Source organism: Chiloscyllium punctatum, chromosome 15 (assembly GCF_047496795.1).
Source record: "Chiloscyllium punctatum isolate Juve2018m chromosome 15, sChiPun1.3, whole genome shotgun sequence".
NCBI lineage: Eukaryota > Metazoa > Chordata > Chondrichthyes > Orectolobiformes > Hemiscylliidae > Chiloscyllium > Chiloscyllium punctatum.
This window is the reverse complement of record NC_092753.1, coordinates 70021894-70043409: the sequence shown is the minus strand read 5'-3', so window position 1 is coordinate 70043409 and position 21516 is coordinate 70021894. Positions and strand designations below refer to the sequence as shown.

General features: G+C 41.4%; 1 protein-coding gene across 3 annotated transcripts in view; it reads right to left on the bottom strand.

Annotated features, from left to right (window-relative positions):
* The window catches only part of LOC140486371 (sentrin-specific protease 7), a 119705-nt gene that overhangs the window by 12626 nt on the left and 85563 nt on the right, over positions 1-21516 (bottom strand). For all 3 annotated transcript variants that reach the window (XM_072585412.1, XM_072585411.1, XM_072585413.1), the window contains 6 exons: positions 20186-20302; positions 18487-18609; positions 15179-15271; positions 13583-13797; positions 12833-12888; positions 10962-11014 (listed from right to left, as the gene is read on the bottom strand). In XM_072585412.1, coding sequence (XP_072441513.1) covers positions 10962-11014; positions 12833-12888; positions 13583-13797; positions 15179-15271; positions 18487-18609; positions 20186-20302 — 657 coding nt within the window. The remainder of the gene's footprint in view (positions 1-10961; positions 11015-12832; positions 12889-13582; positions 13798-15178; positions 15272-18486; positions 18610-20185; positions 20303-21516) is intronic.

The window sequence follows — 21516 nt, the reverse complement described above, 5'->3', positions numbered from 1 at the left end:
TGGTGCTGGAAAAGCCCTTCATCACGTCGATTTCGAAGCTACTTGGATGCTGCCTGAACTGCTGTGCTCTTCCAGCACCACTAATCCAGAATCTGGTTTCCAGCATCTGCAGTCATTGTTTTTACCTCATTGATTATATCAATCTGAAGCCCATCTAACCTACAATATTCCATGTACGTCCATATGCTTGTCCAATGACGACTTAAATGTACTTAAAGTTGGCGATTCTACTACCGTTGCAGGCAAAGCATTCCATACCCTTACTACTCTGAGTAAAGAAACTACCTCTGACATCTGTCCAATATCTATCACCCCTCAATTTAAAGCTATTCCCCCTCATGCTCGCCGTCACCATTCTTGGAAAAAGGCTCTCCCTGTCCACCCTATCTAACCCTCTGATTATCTTATCTGTCTCTATTAAGTCACCTCTCAACCTTCTTCTCTCCAACGAAAACAGCATAAAGTCCCTCAGCCTTTCCTCATAAGACCTTCCCTCTATACCAGGCAACATCCTAGTAAATCTCTTCTGCACCCTTTCCAAAGCTTTCATATCCTTCGTATAATGCGGTGACCAGAACTGTACACAATACTCCAAGTATGGCCGTACCAGAGTTTTGTACAGCTGTAGAATAACCTCAAGGTTCCAGAACTTGATCCCTCTATTAATAAAAGCTAAAACACTGTATGCCTTCTTAACAACCCTGTCAACCTGGGTGGCAACTTTAAAGGATCTGTGTGCCTGGACACCGAGATCTCTCTGCTCATCCACACTACCAAGGATCTTACCATTAGCCCAGTACTTTGCATTCCGGTTACTCCGACCAAAGTGAATCACCTCACATTTGTCCACATTAAACTCCATTTGCCACCTCTCAGCCCAGCTCTACAGCCTATCTATGTCTTTCTGTAACCTACAACATCCTTCATCACTATCACAACTCCACCGACCTTCATGTCATCTGCAAATTTACTAACCCACCCTTCTAACCCCTCATCCAGGCAGTTTATAAAAATGACGAACAGCAGTGGACCCAACACTGACCCTTGTGGTACACCACTGGTAACTGGACTCCAGGATGAACATTTCCCATCAACCACTACCCTCTGTCTTCTTTCAGCAAGCCAATTACTGATCCAAACTGCTATATCTCCCATAATCCCATTCCTCCGCATTTTGTACAATAGCCTACTGTGGGGAACCTTATCGAACGCCTTGCTGAAGTCCAAATACACCACATCAACTGGTTTACTCTCATCTACCTGTTTGGTCACCTTCTCAAAAGAACTCAATAAGGCACGACCTACCCTTCACAAAACCGTGCTGACTATCCCTAATCAAATTATTCTTTTCTCGATGATTATAAATCCTATCACCTCTTCCAACACTTTACCAACAACTGAAGTAAGGCTCACTGGTCTATAATTACCAGGATTGTCTCTACTCCCGTTCTTGAACAGGAGAATCACATTTGCTATCCTCCAGTCTTCTGGCACTATTCCTTTAGACAATGACAACCTGAAGATCAATGCCAAAGGCTCGGCAATCTCCTCCCTGGCTTCCCATAGGATCCTAGATTAAATCCCATCCAGCCAAGGGGACTTATCTATTTTCACACTCTGCAGGATTTCTAATACCTCTTCCTTGTGAACCTCAATCCCACCTAGTCTAGTAGCCAGTATCTCAGTATTCTCCTCGACAACATTGTCATTTTCTAGAGTGAATACTGTCGAAAAATATTCATTTAGTGCTTCCCCTATCTCCTCTGACTCCACACAATTTCTCACGACTATCCTTGATTGGCCCTAATCTTACTCTCATCATTCTTTTATTTCTTAAATACCTATAGAAAGCCTTAGGGTTTACCCTGATCCTATCCACCAATAACTTCTCATGTCTCCTCTTGGCTCTTCTGAGCTCTCTCTTTAGGTCTTTCCTGGCTACCTGTAACCCTCAAGTGCCCTAACTGAGCCTTCATCTCATCCTAAAATAAGCTGCCTTCTTCTTCCTCTTGACCAGAGATTCCACTTCCTTCGTAAACCACAGCTCCTGCGCTCTACAGCTTCCTCCCTGCCTGACAGGTACATACTTATCTAAGACACACAGGAGCTTTTCCTTGAATAGGCTCCACATTTCTAATGTTCCCATCCCCTGCAGTTTCCTTCCTCATCCTATGCTTCCTAAATCTTGCCTAATCACATCATAATTGCCTTTCCCCCAGCTGTAACTCTTGCCCAGTGGTACACACCTATCCCTTTCTATCACTAAAGTAAACATAACAGAATTGTGATCGCTATCACCAAAGCGCTCACCTACGTCCAAGTCTAACACCTGTCCGGGCTCATTATCCAGTACCAAATCTAACGTGGCTTCGCCCCTTGTTGGCCTGTCTACATACTGTCAGAAAGCCCTCCTGCACACACTGGACAAAAACTGACCCATCTGTAGTACTCATATTATAGTGTTCCCAGTCAATATTTGGAAAGTTGAAGTCCCCCATGACAACTACCCTGTCTCTCTCACTCTTATCGAGAATCATCTTTGGTATCCTTTCCTCTACATCTCTGGAACTATTCGAAGGCCTACAGAAAACTCCAACAAGGTGACCTCTCCTTTCCTGTTTCTAACCTCAGCCCATACTAGCTCAGTTGACGAGTCGCCAAACATCCTTTCTGCAACTGTAATACTGTCCTTGACCAACAATGCCACACCTCGCCCTCTTTTACCATCTTCTCTGTTCTTACTGAAACATCTAAATCCTGGAACCTGCAACAACCATTCCTGTCCCTGCTCTAACCATGTCTCCAAAATGGCCACAACATAGAAGTCCCAGGTACCAACCCATGCTGCAAGTTTACCCACCTTATTTCGGATGCTCCTGGTGTTGAATTAGACACACTTCAAACCAACTTCTTGTTTGCCGGTGCCATCTTGCGCCCCTGAAACTCGATTTTGGACCTCCCTACTCTCAACCTTTTCTATTCTCGAACTACAATTTTGGTTCCCATCCCCCTGCTGGATTAGTTTAAACCCATCCCAACAGCCTTAGTGAATTTCACCCCCAGGATATTGGTACCCCTCTGGTTCAGATGAAAACCATCCTGCTTGTAGAGGTCCCATCTACCCCAAAAAGAGCTCCAATTATCCAAGAATCCAAAACCCTCCCTCCTGCACCATCCCTGTAGCCACATGTTCAACTCCTCTCTCCCCCTATTCCTTGCCTCACTAGCACGTGGCACGGGCAACAAACCAAAGACAACAACTCTGTTCATCCTAGCTCTAAGCTTCCATCCCTGAATTTCTGCCTTAAGTCCCCATCTCTCTTCCTACCTATGTCGTTGGTGCCTATGTGGACCATGACTTGGGGCTGCTCCCCCTCCCCCTTAAGGATCCCAAAAACACGATCAGAGACATCATGAACCCTGGCACCGGGGAGGCAACACACCAACCGTGAGTCTCTCTTGTCCCCACAGAACCTCCTATCTGTCCCCCTAACTATGGAGTCCCCAATGACTACTGCTCTGCTCCACTTCCCCTTTCCCTTCTGAGCAGCAGGGACAGACTCTGTGCCAGAGCCCTGTACCCCACTGCTTTCCCCTGGTAAGTTCCCCCAACAGTATCCAAAACTTTTTGTTGAGGGGAATGGCCACAGGGGATCCCTGCACTGCCTGCCGGTTCTCTTTCCGTCCCCTCCTCCTCTTCCTCGAATGTCTCTCCTCCAGAGAATCAAATGCAATGGCATCTAAACCTGTGGTCTCTTCTACCCCAGGATCTATCCTTGGCATCTTCCTGTTTCTCAACCAGATGCTGCTCATCATCAAAATCATCCGAAAACACTAGGTTCCACATGCACACCAATAAATACAAGTCTATATGTCACCACATTTCTTAATCCCTCGATTGCCTCCCAAGTATCACACCACTTGTACAATATTTAATATGAAACGAGCAACAATTTCCTCCATCAAAACACTAGGAAGAACAAAGTGACTGTCATCAGCCAACTGCTATAAACATCAGTTCCTAACCACCTACTCCCAATACACTTCCCAACAAATATCTGTAAATCAACCAGATTATTGGCAACATCCATGCCATACTTGGCTTTGAGACGTACCATCAGCTATAAAACTATGCCTTCATTAAGATTGCACAACTTTCATATCCAAAAGACTGCTAGACCTGACCCTGCTTAACTACTGTTAAAACCTTAATTCATGCCTTTGGTACCTTTAGACGAGCCAATACACTTGTCTGAATTTTCACCTTCCACAAACTTAAACTCATCTAAATCTGTGCAGCCCATTCCCTACCTCATATCTTTTACTCAACTTGCAATCCTATACAGTACATGCACAATGAGAAAGACAAATCGTATGTTAGCTTTTATCACAAAAGGGATTATAGTATAAGAGTAAAGAATCCTAATATAATTCTACAGGACATTGGTGGGGTGAGCCTTGGTATACGCTGTGGAGTTTTAGTCTGCTTACCAAAAATGAAGTATTTGGTCCAGAGGGAGTGCAATGAAGATTTACTGGGCCAATTCTCAGTATTAGGGCATTGTGCAATGTGGAGAGAGTACATAACTAGGTCAAAGTCAATGAAGACTATCTAATTTAAACATGAAATTCTTTCGGGTGTTGACAGGACAATAGGCAATCTAGAATATGAGGTTCTTGTCTCTGAATAATGGTTTGATGATTTACATGAGCTTAGGATAAATGTCTACACTGAAAGAATTGTGAATCTTGAAATTCTCTACCCTCGTGAGCCGTGGATGTTCTGTTATTGAATATTCTCCAGGCACAGAAAGACATTTTTTTTGTATACCAAGAAATTAAATAATATGGGAACTGGGTGGAAAGGAAGAAGTCAATGTAAAAAAATCAGCCATTATCCTAACAAAGTTCTTCTGAAGAGTTTCAGCCCAAAGTGTTGACTTTCCTGCTCCTCGGATGCTGTGACCTGCTACGCTCTTCCAGCTTCACATCTATTAACTCTGACTTCCAGCATGTGCAGTCCTTACTGACTCCTCCGAGTTACTGAATACAGCAAGCCCAAAGGGCCGAATGACTGACTCCAGCCCTCATTATATTCTTGTAACATTGTTTGATAACGCTTCTTGGAAGTACCTAGGAGCACTTACAAAATTAAATATTCTAGACATTCTCTGAACATGGAAGTGGCTGGAAATACCAGTATTTAGGAATGAGTCATTTTATTGTCACACGTATTTTACAGTGAGAAATCAAAAAAGCTTCTCCACTGGTCACTATGATCTGAGCCATTTTGAGTAGTTTTAAGAATAAGAAAAAAATTGAAAGGTTTAGCTTAAGACAGTCCACCAGTCCTAAGCCAGCTCATCATCAATGATGTCTGCACTGCAATCCTCTCCATTGCCTCACCGCAAACACCGGACCCAACCAATGTTGAAGTCACCACTCTCCAGGGATGATCTTTCGCCACTCACTAATTCTCCACCACCATCTCGATGCAGTCTATGCTGGACCCATCAATGTCAGTCACAATCCTTGCTGCTGGGTGTATCTTGACATCATCATGATGCTATTCTGCCATAGCTTTGCCGTCACCAGCACTGGACTCGACCAATGACTAAGTCGCTGTTCCTCAGATGCCATCTTTTTCTGCTGGGCTTACCTCACTTCTGCTGATTCCAATGACAGGTCCCGTGCTCACCCCAGAAAAGTAAGTAAAGGCTCTCTTGTTGCTGCCATGAGCCCATGCTGGGATCCCTCACTGCTACTGATCTGTCCAAACTCAGGACAGAGGTAAGTAAAGAAAAAAAAGAGGAGAGAGAAAAAGAAAAAAGAAAAGCTTTTGAAATGGAGGAGCCCTGGCTCATGAGCCCTATTCCACCGTCATCTTGCTCCACGACCCATTCCTAATTGCCCTGAAAAAGACAGCACGAATTTTCATCTTGAACTGCTCTAGTCTATGTGATTATATGTAACATTTGAGAAACTTGTAATCCATTTTAGAGAGTGATTAGGAAATTAACCAAGTTGCTTGAGATTGGAGTCATGTATTCAAACTTGGTAAAGTCAGCAACTTGCATTCCCTACAAGTTAGAGCTGAAAATGTGTTGCTGGAAAAGCGCAGCAGGTCAGGCAGCATCCAAGGAACAGGAGAATTGACGTTTCGGGCATAAGCCCTTCTTCAGGAGTGAGGAAAGTGTGTCCAGCAGGCTAAGATAAAAGGTAGGGAGGAGGGGCGTTGGAAATGCGATAGGTGGAAGGAGGTCAAGGTGAGGGTGAAAGGCCGGAGTGGGGTGGGGACGGAGAGGTCAGGAAGAAAATCGCAGGTTAGGAAGGCGGTGCTGAGTTCGAGGGATTTGACTGAGACAAGTTGGGGGGAGGGGAAATGAGGAAACTGGAGAAATCTGAGTTCATCCCTTGTGGTTGCAAGGTTCCTAGGAGTAAGATGAGGCGCTCTTTCTCCGGCCGTCGTGTTGCTATGGTCTGGCGATGGAGGAGTCCAAGGACTTGCATGTCCTTGGTGGAGTGGGAGGGGGAGTTGAAGTGTTGTTATTGTAAAACCGACCGACTCCCACAGCTACCTAGACTACACCTCCTCCCACCCTGCCCCCTGTAAAAACGCCATCCCATATTCCCAATTCCTTCGTCTCCGCCGCATCTGCTCCCAGGAGGACCAGTTCCGAAACCGTACAACCCAGATGACCTCCTTCTTCAAGGACCACAATTTCCCCCCAGACGTGGTCGACGATGCCCTCCACCGCATCTTTTCCACTTCCCGCTCCTCTGCCCTTGAGCCCCGCTTCTCCAACCGTCACCAGGACAGAACCCCACTGGCCCTCACCTACCACCCCACCAACCTCCATGTACAGCGTCTCATCCGCCATCATTTCTGCCACCTCCAAACGGACCCCACCACCAGGGATATATTTCCCTTCCCTCCCCTATCAGCGTTCCGAAAAGACCACTCCCTCGTCAGGTCCACACCCCCCACCAACCCAACCTCCACTCCTGGCACCTTCCCCTGCAACCGCAAGAAATGCAAAACTTGCACCCACACACCCCCCCCCCTCACTTTTCTCCAAGGCCCCACGGGATACTTCTATATCCACCACAAATTCACCTGCACCTCCACACACATCATCTATTGCATCCGCTGCACCCGATGTGGCCTCCTCTATATTGGGGAGACAGGCCGCCTACTTGCGGAACGTTTCAGAGAACACCTCTGGGACACCCGGACCAACCAACCCAACCATCCCGTAGCCCAACACTTCAACTCCCCCTCCCACTCCACCAAAGACATGCAGGTCCTTGGACTCCTCCATCGCCAGACCATGGCAACGCGAAGGTTGGAGGAATAGCGCCTCATCTTACGCCTAGGAACCCTCCAACCACAAGGGATTAACTCAGATTTCTCCAGTTTCCTCATTTCCCCTCCCCCCACCTTGTCTCAGTCAAATCCCTCGAACTCAGCACCGCCTTCCTAACCTACAATCTTCTTCCTGACCTCTCCGCCCCACCCCACTCCGGCCTATCACCCTCACCTTGACCTCCTTCCACCTATCGCATTTCCAACGCCCCTCCCCCAAGTCCCTCCTCCTTACCTTTTGTCTGAGCCTGCTGGACACACTTTCCTCATTCCTGAAGAAGGGCTTATGCCCGAAACATCGATTCTCCTGCTCCTTGGATGCTGCCTGACCTGCTGTGCTTTTCCAGCAACACATTTTGAGCTCTGACCTCTAGCATCTGCAGTCCTCACTTTCTCCTTCCCTATAAAGTTATTAAATAACCGCTCTAACCCTCTCCATTTTGTTAAATGGAGAACTGCTAGTACGACACAAATCATAACATTTCTCTGTCCCTTCACTTTCTCTAGCCTTTGTTTAGTTGCAGAATTCTGTTACTGAACTTGCAGACAAGTGTGCTGTGCTAAGCTGTTGTTTGGCACAATTACTTCTACCTGGCCGAGGACGAACCCAACTCTCGGGTATCTCTTCCTCACTACTGAACACCAACTTATTGCTGTCTAAATGAAATGAAGTAAATTCATAAGAACCCAGAAAGCATTGCTGCATGGTCTCCAATTTGCATCTTTCCAATTGCACACATCCCACTTCTATTTCCTTCAAAAGATCCACAAACAGGATTCCCTTGGTAAAAACACTGAGCAACTTTGTTCTCACCCCACAGAATGAACTTGTTCCCATCTTGACTAGATTTTTCTTTCTTATTCAGTCTCTTCTTACCTGCATTCATTAACTTTTTAAATTCATTTGTGGGATTGGGTGTCACTGGCTGGTCAGCATTTATTGCCAGTCCTTGGTTGGCCTTCAAATGGTGGTGGTGGGCTGCCTTCTTAAACCATTACAGTCCAGCTGCTGTGAGTTGACCCACAGTGCCTTTAGGAAGGGAATTCCAGGACTTTGACCCAGCAACAGTGAAGAAATGGTGATGTATTTCCAAGTCAAAATGTTGAGTAGCTTGGAGGGAACTTGAAGGTAGTGTGTTTCCATGTATCTGCTGTCCTTGACTTTCTAGATAGAAGTGGTCACGGGTTTGGAAGGTGCTGTCTGAGGATCTTTGGTGAATATCTGCAGTGCACCTTGTAGACAGTAGACACTGCTGTTATTGAGTGTTGGTTGTGGAGGAAGTGGATGCTTGTGGATGTAGTGCCAATCAAGTGGGCTGCTTTGTTCTGGATGGTGTCAAGCTTGAGTGTCACGGACTCCTCTAATGCTCTCGCCACTCATTTCAAGTTATTCTGATATTCTCGCTCCAACTACCTGCTTTTCACAATAAAAATTCAATCCCTCCAGATCCCCCTTCCCAGAAGAAGTGTTAAGATTTTCTCCTTGCTACATTTTTTTTTAAGGTCCTCGTGTGGAATCTAGGGGACATCTGGAGGATATTTTGCTTTTGATCTTGCTCCACCATTAAATATGATCCTCTATCTTAATACTATATTCTCTTTACTGCTCCATACCACTTGATGCCTTAAAATTTAAAGACTTACGAGCATCCACTCAGTTCAAAATATTTTTAGACTACAAGAGCAAAGATGTTTTACTACAATAATACATCTGCAGTTCTGGTAATTACACCATAGGAAAGGTGTGATGTCACTGAAGGGGGTGCAAAGGAGATTCACCAGGATGTTGCCTGGGTACAGCATTTCAGCTATAGAGGATCGATAAACTCAAGTTGTTTTCTTTGGAGCAAATAAGGTTGAGGGGTGCCGATAGAGATGCATAAGATTAAGAATGTCATGGATAGGATGAATAGAAAAAGCAAGTGTTCTCCTTAGACAATGGGTCAATAACAAGGGTGTATAGTTTTAATGTGGAAGGCGGGAGGTAAAGGGGGATTTGAGGAAAATTTTTTTTTCACTCAGAATTTCTCTGGAGGTCTGAACTGCATTGTCTGGAAAGGTAGTTGAAGAGGGAAACCTCAACTTTTTAAAAGTACAGGGATGACAAGTTCAAGTGTCATATCATTCAAGGCTATGGGTCTAGTATGGGAAAATGGAACTAGTTGTAAGCCCCCAAAAAGGCCTCTTTGCAACTGTATGATTCTTATGAACAGAGTTAGACCACACTTCAGGATCACCTTACCAAGGGAAATACCCTGTATATTCTTACCATAGAGAGAATGCAGACAGAGGTTCACTGGACAGCTTCCTGCGATGAGGGAATTATTCACCAAGGAGAGGTTAAGTAGACTAGGCCGGCATTCCTGAGGGTTCAGACGAATTATCCTTTACTCTAACTGAAACTGACAAAATTCTTTGAGACTCCTGGAAAGCTAAATGCTGAGGAAGCGTTTACTTTGACCTGGTAAACCAGAACAAGGTGTTATGACTGAAGAGATAGGCCATTTCAGTCTGACAGGTGGAAGATGTTCTTCACCCAAAGAGTTGTGAATCTTTCGAATTCTTTACACCAGCAAGCTATGGATGCATAGATTACAGATATATCAAAACCCAGATCAAGAGATTTTTTTGGGGTATTAAAGAATATGAACATAATTTCCTCTAAGCTGCAAGGCCACATGCTCACACAACCCTCGTTCTAATGTTCTGCACATGGCAATCAATGTCAGCATACTGATCGTGGCATTGACTTCCGGTTCTGAAAGTCATTGTCATGCACTGGTCCAGGAAGCCTGCGCAGCTGGGAAAAAAAAATTAGAAAGAATGCTGGCTATGAGAACAGACTGAAAGATAGAATTGAAGTAGACAATCAGCTATGATCAGATCGACTAGAGCAGCAACTCTCAAGGGCAGATTTTTGTTTACATTCATTTGATTATCTCCACAACCTTCTGGACTCACCACAAAGTTCACCTGCTTGTGAAGATAACCTCTATCCTCATTTTTTCAGATGGCAGCTGTTGATGAGTCTGCTATTCTCATTTCCATTTCAACAACAACTCTCATTCTTCACCTTTTACACTTCCTCTAGACTACTTTTTGTTATGTGCCCCACTACAAATTTTGGTGAAAACACAAGCCATTAGCAGCTATGAAAGTGCGATGCAACTCACCATCCTTATGAAATCAGAACTAATATACCAAGTATCATTGTTTGACACTGGCTTCTAAAAGTAAAACATACAAACTAAATTCTAAGAAATTAAGTGTGAGAAAAGGAGAAGACAGGATGCCAGGAGAATGACAGAGCAAGAAAAACAAAATCAAAGTAAGGAAGAAAAATGGTAAAAGAGAAAATAAAGGAAAGGAAAGGAGGGAAGAAAGCATTTGATTTTTTCATTGTGAGAGAAAGAAGAGTGGAATACACAGCAGACACCGCCTGAGTCATATTTATTTCTGGCACCATACATGGGCACATAAAGGAAGCCATTCCTAATTACTTCCAAAATGAAGAAATCAACTTTGTAACAATGATTAGAATCAAAACATGTTAAAAATACTTAAATTAGCAAATTATAGTGTCAATGTTACTTACTGTTTGAGTATCCTTTTTTGTTGGCATCGGTTGATGGGGGCCTTTATACATCCCTGTAAGAAATTAAATGTGATCTTAAATAAAACTAAATTCCAACTCCACTGATGAATCAACTGGCAAATGCAGATGTAAAATGACTCAAAGTTTCAATCTCAGTATATGCGAAATTAACTAATTTCAACCAAGAAGCTAAGTAATTAGGAGAAGGTCAGAACTAGATGGAAAAAGCAATGCAAAAGCTGGTATTTACATTGCAATTGTTTTTGAGCTTTGAGTTTAACATTCACCTTAAAAATTATTATTGTAAATAATGCTGGAACTTACCACTTGGATACAATTTCAAACATTCACCTCACAGAAATCTGTAGTCTTTTGTATAATAAATGCAAAATTTACATATCACCTGTTCCGTCAAAGATTAAACATCTACAAATGCTTCCAAGCAAAACTTCTGGGCTTGTCTTCACTGTGTGTGTACATCACATTATCCTAGTCACTATATTAAGTAAATGTGCTCTGGATTAAACATTTCCTTAAATCACTTTTATACCTAGGATACCTCTAACATCTTCAATTCATTCACCTTTCATTGCTGAAGTTTCCAGGCTTTGGGACTGTCGGACTGGGAGTAGATTGGTACCCTGTGGGACAGGGAGCAGATTTGTAACCCTCCTTTGGTGGTGCCAAGCTTCACACTCATGACTTGTACCTTGTAGATGGTGGACAGGCTTTGGAGATTCATAACGCGAGTTACTCGCCACAGTATTCCTAGTTCCTGATCTGCTCTTGGAAACATTGCGTTTATGAGGAGAGTCCAGTTGAGTTTGTGATCAACATTAACCTGAAGGTTTCAGCAGTGATAACACTACTGAATGACAAGAGGTGGTGGTTAGATTGTCTCTTATTGGAAATCGTCATTGCCTGGCACTTGTTTGATGTGAACATTACTTGCCATTTGTCAAACCAATCCTGGATATTTGCAAATAAGAGTCATGGAGTGATACATCATGGAAACAGACCCTTTGGTCCAACTCACCTGCTCTGACTAGATATCCTAAACTGACCTAGTCCCATTTGCCAGCATTTGGCCCATATCCCTCTCAACCACTCCTATTCACATATAACATTCAAAAGGCATCTGGAGGGTAATTGTACCAGCCTCCAACACCACCTCTAACTCCATACACACACCATCCTCTGCGTGAAAAGGTTGCCCTTCATCCAGAGTACATTTTGCACCTTTGCCACCTTCAGTGCTTCCACCAAGTGTTGTTCAACATGGAGGAGTACAGATTCACCAGCTCAAAGAGGATGGTACTTGGTAACCACTCAATTTCCTTGCCCATTTTTAACCTGAAGCCATGAAATTTCATGAGGTCCAGACTCAATGCACAAACCTCCTAGACAACTCCCTCACGATTGTGTACCAAGATGCTACCATCTCTGCTGGGTCTGTCTTGTCAACAGGACAGGATATATCAGGAATGGTGATGGTATGTATGGGATTTTGGCTGTAAGGTATGATTCCATGAGTATGACTATGTCAGGCTGTTGCTTGACTAGTCTGAGACAGATCTTCCAATTTTGGCACTACCCTCAAAATGTTAGTAAGGACTACTTTGCCGGGTCGATAGTGTTATTTCTACTGTTGTCTTTTCTGACACATGCATCGATGCCATGTTATCCATACAGTTTCATTTCTTTGTTGAGATTCATTGCAATTGGGACAACGGAGTGGCTTGCTAGACAATTTCAGAGGGCAGTTGAGTCAACCACATTGCTGTGGCTCTGGAGTCACACTTGGATCAGACCAGGTGAGCATGGCAGATGCCCTGTTATTAAGAATATAAGCTAATTATTGTATTATTTACCTGCATCCTCGTGCTAGACACTGAAGTTATGGAAGGAACACTGCTGGAGTCTATATCTGCAAGAGAACAAAATGTAATCTTAACCATCACAATGCATGCATTCGATTTGCTAATTCATATCAATGCACAGTAATTTGGATTGATATGTTCATTAAAGATCATTGCATTGAGTGAATAATTGCACATCTGCTCAAAACTACTAGGTAACACCTGAAGATCAGGAAATCACAATAAATAAAAATATAATTTGTATTTTTCATTTTTGGGATATCAGAACTTCTAAGGTTGCTGGCACTTACTAGCAATCCCTGCTAGCCTAAAATGGCAGTACTTAGAGTTGTCATTTGTAACAGAGGTAGTGAAACATATCTAAACCACATTTTTAACATCCTTAAAATGTTAACACTGAGACACCAGAAAGTTACAGCTTGAAGAATTCTTACAATATTCATCTTATCCATTGGTTACATTGTTTAGGTTTGATTTCTTTAGGAAAAAGTGAGGAGTTCTGAGGCTTTGGTGAAATTAATTTGTTACATTTGGATCTTAAGTAACTTATTACTTGATTGCATAAAATCAAACATTACAAAATCTCAAAGAAAGCTGACTTTATCCTTCAAGATCATCTTTTAAGCCTACAATTTTGTATAGCAATCGTGCTGTGAGGAAGTACTGTTTTTAAAAAAAGTCCTGAAATAATAGTTGCTTAATACATAGGAATATATATCCAGTTAAAAGGCAAGAGCTTACTTGTTGAATCCTGTGACAGTGAATTCAGAGTGGTATTCCCATCAGATTCATCAGATGATGACTCTTGTTCTTTACTTGTTTTTTCTTCACTAAGTGAGTGTGTGGAAGATGGATTTGGAAATAATTTGCTTGCCTTTGTTTCAGTGGCAACATCAGTTTCATAAACTATTTTGTCTAACGCAGGAAAACAAATAACAGCAAGATACCAATGTGACCTGCAAACAAATGTGTCATTCAAAAAGTTAACAGGTATGAACTTTGTGATTGTTCAGAGTCCAAAGTTACCATTAGTTTACTTTATAGAGCTCCCTGCAGTCTTTAGTGCGATAGAGATGTACAGCATAGGAAGAGGACCTTTGGTCCAACTCGTCCATGCTGACCAGATATCCTAAATGTATCCACCCCGATTTGCCAACATTTGGCTTATATCCCTCTAAATCCTTCCAATTCATATACCTATCCAGATTTTTTTTAAATGTTGAGATTGTACCAGCCTCCACCACTTTTTCTGGCAGCTCATTACATTCTTGCAACACCCTGTTTGTGAAAAAGTTGCCCCTTAGGTCTCTTTTAAATCATTCCCCTGTCAACATAAACTATGCAGTCTAGTTTTGGACTCCTCCACCCCAGGAAAAAAGACCTTGTCTATTTACCATATCCACGCCCTCATGATTTTGTAAACCTCTATAAGGTCACCCCCCTCAGTCTCCGACACTCCAGGGCAAATAGCCCCAGCGTATTCAGCCTCTCCTGAAAGCTCAAACCCTCCAACCCCCCAACCCCAGCAACATTCTTGTAAATCTTTTCTGAATCCTTTCAAGTTTCACAACATCCTTCCTATAGCAGGGAGATCAGAATTGCCTGACCAATGTCCTGTATAGCAGCAATATGACCTCCCAACTCCTATACCCAAATGCTCTAACCAATAAAGGCAAGCATACCAAATGCCTTCTGCACTATTCTAAGACTTCACTTTCAATGTATTATCAACCTGCATTCCAAGGTCTCTTCACTGAGCAACACTCCCCAGGACCTTACCTTTAAGTGTTCAAGTCCTTCTCTGATTTGCCTTCCAAAGTGCAGCTGCTCACATTTGCTCAAATTAAATTTCATCTGCCACCCCTCAATCAATTGGCCTATCTGATCATGATACCATTGTACTCTGAGGTAACCGTCTTTGCTATCCACTACACCTCTAACTTTGGTGTCATCTGCAAACTTACTAACTGTACCGCCTTATGTACTTTGGATCTGGTCAAAGTACCGGTTTTACCCTTGGGCTCAACTGAAGATAATATGCTGCAAATATCTCTTAAGCACAGCAAATGTTTACTGTTGCTTCTCTGCGTATTAGGTAGCCTCCAGCCTACCATTTGAAACAGTGAAATGAACATATGACTAATCTTAATAAATCATTTCTACCATGAATGGTTTCAATTGCTTTAAACAGCTCATAGAATAACCACATTATAAGTTAGAATTTGTCGATTAGCAAACTTAGCCTCAATTTAGCCAGATTTCATGTTCTAGGTAAATAAATGGCTTTAACTTATCCCACTAGAACCATGTGCAACAGATTAAGCAAAGAACACTTACTCTTCATTAACAGGGACAAATATAAAATCCTTTGTAAAGATATCTACATGTCGTGTCCATGTTCTCACGCGCTGGTGTCTCTTGTGCTGTATTCTACAAGGGCAATATAATATGTACTTTTAATCAAAGTTGGTAAATGAGTGCAAATCAGCAACCAAATAAACACTGCACTCAAAAGAAAACAATAGATTAACAATTCATCTTTTAAATATGCTCAGTTAACTGCAGGTATTCTTAAAACAAAAAAGAAAATCAGCTTATTGGTATTAACACAAGTCACAGAACCACAATTTTGAGAAATAATATTTTCTTAAAATGAACAAAATGAAAACATTGGAGTTTTAAACAAAGCATTTAATAGCATTTGCGAACAGCTAAAACAAGGATTCAGGAGAGGGAGCTGTCTAAATTGATGAGTAGAAGACGGTAAATTAGAAGTTAGAAACATTTAAAAAAACAAATTCCAAATGCTCAAAAATCCATTCCACTGGAAAACAAGAAGTTCAACAAGAAAAATCCATTAATTCCTTACTAAAAAGGAGTTTAAAAATGCATTAGATTAAAGGAAGGCATATAACATTACAAGAAACTGCAATAATCTTACTAGCAATCAATTTAAAATCAATGCTCGCTGTTCATTGAACTAACTGCTCTGGTAAATAAGCCCAATTTCCAACCACTCAATCTCGGTCTCTCAAAATGTTTTACATTTCAATCAAATTTCCCCTCAACACTGACTAAGCAAACATGAGCTCAATGACTTTCTGTTGGGGTACTGCCAGGACTACTCAGATTCTGGTGTCATTATAATATTAGTTAACATGGACACAATAACTGAATTCCCAAAGGTGAGATGATAATGACTAGCCTTGACATGAAGGGCCCATTTGACAAAGTGATTTCATCCCTCCCCTTTATATTCCCCTCACCTTTCAGTAGTATTGTGAACCACTGGCTTGACGGTAGCAGAACAAACTCGGACGTTTGCTGTAAAGTATACTTTGATGAGTATGACTGTACTGTTGCTTGACTAATTTGTAGACTAGCTCTCTCAATTTTGACATATCTCACCAGACATTTGTGATAATGATTTTGCAGGGTTAATTGCCTTTATTATCATTTCCAATGCCTTGGTCAATGTAAGGTTGTTCATTCAGTTTTATTCTCCTTCAACTTTTCTACAGTGGTTTGACTCAAATGCACAGCTCGTTAGGCTATTTCAGAGGCAGTCAAGAATCAATTACATTGGCGAGTTTTAAAAAGATTTGTAGCTCAGGTTGATGTTCTGGATGTAGGTTTGCTCGCTGAGCTGGAAGGTTCAGTTTCAGACGTTTTGTCACCATACTAGGTAACATCCTCAGTGAGCCTCTGGTGGTGTAGTGTGCTTTCTATTTATATGTTTGAGTTTCCTAGGGTCGGCGATGTCATTTCCTGTTCTTTTTCTCAGAGAGTGGTAAATGGGACCCAAGTCAATGTGTGTGTCGATAGAGTTCCGGTTGGAATGCCATGCTTCTAGGAATTGTCATGCATGTCTCTGCTTGGCTTGGCCAAGGATGGATGTGTTGTCCCAGTCGAAGTGGTGTCCTTCCTCATCTGTAGGTAAGTATACTATTGAGAATGGGTCATGTCGTTTTGTGGCTAGTTGATGTTCATGTACCCTGGTGGCTAGTTTTCTGCCTGTTTGTCCAATGTCGCGTTTGTTGCAGTTCTTACAAGGTATTTTGTAAATGACATTAGTTTTGCTTGTCGTCTGTATAGGGTCTTTCAAGTTCATTAGCTGCTGTTTTAGTGCGTTGGTGGGTTTGTGGGCTACCATGATGCCAAAGTGGTCTGAGTAGTCTGGCAGTCATTTCCGAGATGTCTTTGATGTAGGGGAGAGTGGCTAGGGTTTCTGGATATATGTTTCATCTGCTTGTTTGGGTTTGTTGCTCAGAAATCGATGGACTGTGTGCATTGGGTACCTGTTCTTTTTGAATAGACTGTATAGGTGACTTTCATCTGCTCTGCGTAGTTCCTCTGTGCTGCAGTATGTGGTGGCTCATTGGAATAATGTTCTAACGCAGCTTCGTTTGTGAATGTTGGGACAATTGCTTCTGTAGTTCAATATTTGGTCAGTATGTGTTGTTTTCCTGTAAATGCTGCTTTGAAGTTCCCCATTGGCTGTTTGCTCTACTGCGACAAACTATCATTCCGAGAGGTCGCAGTAGAGCAAACAGCCAATAGGGAACTTCAAAGCAGCGTCTACCACTCACCCCTACATCAAAGACATCTCAGAAATGACTGCCAGACTACCCAGACCCCTTGGCATCATGGTAGCCCACAAACCCACCAAAACACTAAAACAGCAGCTTATAAACTTGAAAGATCCTATACAGACAACAAGCAAAACTAATGTCATTTACAAAACATCTTGCAAGAACTGTAACAAACACAACATTGCACAAACAAGCAGAAAACTAGCCACAAAACAACATGATCCACTCTCACTAGTATCCTTACCTACTGATGAGGAAGGACACAATTTTGATTGGGACAACACATCCATCCTAGGCCAGCCAAAAAGGGACACGCAGAGAATTCCTAGAAGCATGGCATTCCAATCGAAACTCTATCAACAAACATATGGACTTGGATCCATTTACCACCCCCAAGAAAAAGAACCAGAAATGACATCACCATAGGAAATGATGTTACTACAGGAAATGACATCACAGACCCTAGGAAACTCAACCATATAAATAGAAAGCAGTCTACACCACCATTGCTTCATTCAGATGCTCAATGAGGATGTTACTTAGTATGGTGACAAAACATCTGAAACTGAACCTTCCAGCTCAGCAAGCAAACCTACATCCAGAACATCAATTACACTGGTTTAATCCTGAAGTCATGTCTCTTCCAGACTAGGTCAGGCTGGCAGATTTCCTTCTCTGAAGCTTTTAAACCCCACACTTATTTATTTACTTTAAATTAACCTAGCTGCTTTGCTGACATATGAACTGGTGTCTTTGATGCATGAGTCCAATTCCTGATCCAATAACACCATGACTGTGTTCCCTGCTCCAAAATAAATAACTCAAAACTGTACTGAATTATCAGCCTTTGGACAATGAAAATAGGTGATGTTTCCTCACTGCTAATCTTGGCGAATGCAGCATGTTCACTTCAATTGCTGGACAAAACCTATAAACCTAGAAACAGCAGCATTAAAAATAGTTCTACATCATGAGAAACACAGCAACAGGAAAGCAAACAGTTCACTAAGGACCAGAAATATAATCCATTTGACTTGTAGAAAATTTGCTTACGAAAGGTTAGTTGCTTCCTCTGATCCAGCATTATCCTTTCGGGTTAGACGTCGATAAAAGAAGCTACTAAAAATGTGAGTGCGCTCAGCAAGTTCTTTGGGTGCTTTCTCTAGTAAAAGATACCTTAGATAAAATAAACAACACTAGTTAATATAAAACTTTACAAAGAACTTTATTCAATGCATAGCCAATGCTTTTTTCTTTGATACAATTCAATAAAGCATGAATTATTCAGTTAAAATTATTAGATTAATCCTTGGTTTACACTATGCATAAAAAAGGCTCACAGCAAAGTAAAAACACAATTTCCATAACTAATTGGTTTGGGAAATTTGTTCTCCATGCAAAGATGCTGCTTCTAATATTTCCGGATTCTGCCAGTGGATCAAACATTTTTGCCACATTTCCCTCTAGGTTGTCTGTTCCCTCATTAAAAATGGGATTCTTTTAGAAATTATGGAACTGTTTTGAGTTTTTTTTTATACTTCATTTGTATTGTAAAGTCCTTGAAAAAGTTAAATTTAGTTGAAGGAAGTGTAATTTGATTTTTCCTACAAAAATGTGTATTTGTGCAATGGCAACTGCCTCAGTGAGAAAAATAATCAATTTTTTAAAAACAAACTTCATATTTAAGGTATTCAACCTCCATTTAATTCAATTTTTATTTTTGTTCATAGAAAATTATCATGTGTATTTGGCAAAACCATTTGTTAATTTGTGATTTGCACTGTGAGAATTCTTTAGTTCGATTATCTATTTAGTCTGCTTGATTATATCGCTGTTGTAGAATGCTAGAATATACTTATAGTTGATGCCAGAATGAAATTTATCTAGCAGTGGTGAAACCCATACCACAGAACTTACTAGACGTTTGTGGCTAGTTTTTTTTCTTGGTCAACCACCTAACGAAGAGACAACACCTCAAAAGTTAGTGCTTCCAAATAAACTTGTTGGACTATAACCTGGTGTTGTGCGATTTTTAACTCTATCCACCCCAGTCCAACACCGACACCTCCAAACCATTGTTGGTCAAAGGCAGACAGCAGGTCTTCACTAACAGCAAAATCTAGCAAAATAAATTTATTAACCTGTGTCTGCAACTGATAAACATTACATTCACTGAATTTGGAAGCTTCTGTTGGCTGTGATAACAAGAAGCAGTTATAGAGACAACCAGTCAGGCTTTGCACCAACAAAGTTGAGTCAGGTTTTTAACTCCATATTCTCTCGACTTTTCATAACATATTTCTCAATCAAGTCTTTGTGTCCTCAAGTCCATTGATAATATTCTCTGCAAAATCCTACCTGGTAACTTATTTCATAAAAACAAACTAATTTTTGAATGAAGATGTGCTATCTTACTCAATTTTAACTTGTAACTCCTGACATTTGATCTGCCATGAGAACAGTCAACCAATTCAATTCTGCCATTTTAAGATTTGATAATCTTGAAAACCTTAAATTCCTTCCAAGAGGAAAATGCACTGGAAGCAGATTTCAACACAGAAAAGGGGCATTCAGGTTTATATTTGGGACAATTTATGAATATGCTGTTAATGCTCTTTGTGAATATCCAAACAAGAACAACTGTTATGATTGCTGAATCAACCTTCTCAAAATTACCACTGGCTGTTTCACCTCCGATATTTTTACAGTACAATATTAAAGGACTGCAATAAAAAAAGACCTAAATACTTACTTTAAATAGAAATCAATGATAACATCATTGAGAAACTCTCCCGCTTCCAAACATTCTAGGTCTTCAGTAGTAACTGCAAGTCCCCCTTTAGTTGGAGGAGGGGGGAATACTATTATTCTGTATGAGAAGAAACACATTAAAATTACTGCCTTTTTGAAATAAAAATAAAATCGATAACCAGAATAAAATCATTTTAAATGTGATACCAATGTTCACTTGTCATAGATAGAAATAAATAACATGGCAGCAAACATATGAGAATGGAATACATTTAGCAAAGGATATTAATTTTAATTTATTAATTTATTCATTTTTATCTGAGCCTCTGGGTATTTACAATTTATACACCAGATAAAGCTAGGAATTTCATGAATTATATATTTTGCCTAAATATTAGTAAATCAAACAACATTAAATTTAGTTGTATTAAAAACACACATGCAGATCTACACCCTGATGGTCAAGATCAAATTTGCATTTACATCTTACAGAATCCCAGGATTTACAATATGGAAGGCCAAACCACTGTCTGCACTGGCTGCCAAAAGAACTACCCAACCAGTCCCCTTCTCCATAGCTCTTGAAGTTCATCACTTTGAAATATAGATATATATCCACCTGTCTTGAAACCTCCAATGGAATCCACTTCTACCGCTCTCCCAGGCATTCCAAATCCGAACAACATTGCGAAAAAGATTCTCTTCATTCACTCCTAGCTCAATTGCTGAATTGCGACCCCTAGTTACTGACTTGAGTGGAAACAGAAACAAAAACAGAACTTGCTGGAAAAAACTCTGTTTTCTCTCTCCAGATGCTGCCAGACCTGTTGAGTTAACATTTAAAGTCCAGTGACCCGTCATTCGAACTGATGGAGCTAGGGAAGGTTGGTATACATGCTGGAGATGTGGGGGAAGGAGTAAGAGCAGCAGTTGGACAAGATAAAGAACTAAGAAAATTTACAGCCCAGGAACAGGACCTTTGGCCCTCCGAGCCTGAGCTGATCCAACTCTACTGTCTAAACCTGTTGGTCAATTCCTAAGCACCTGTATCCCTTTGCTCCCCACCTACTAATTCATCTGTCCAGACACATCTTAAATGAAGCTACCGTCCCTGCCTCTACCAAGTCTGCTGGCAACACATTCCAGACACCCACCACCACTTCTGTGTGAAGTGCTTGCCGCATGTATTCCCCTTAAATTTTCCACCTCTCATCTTGAAAAAGTGTGACTTCTCGTTATTGAATCCTTCACCCTGGGTAAAAGCTCGTCTCTATCCACCATATCTATACCCTTCATGATTTTGTAAACCTCAATCAGATGTTCTTCCATCTT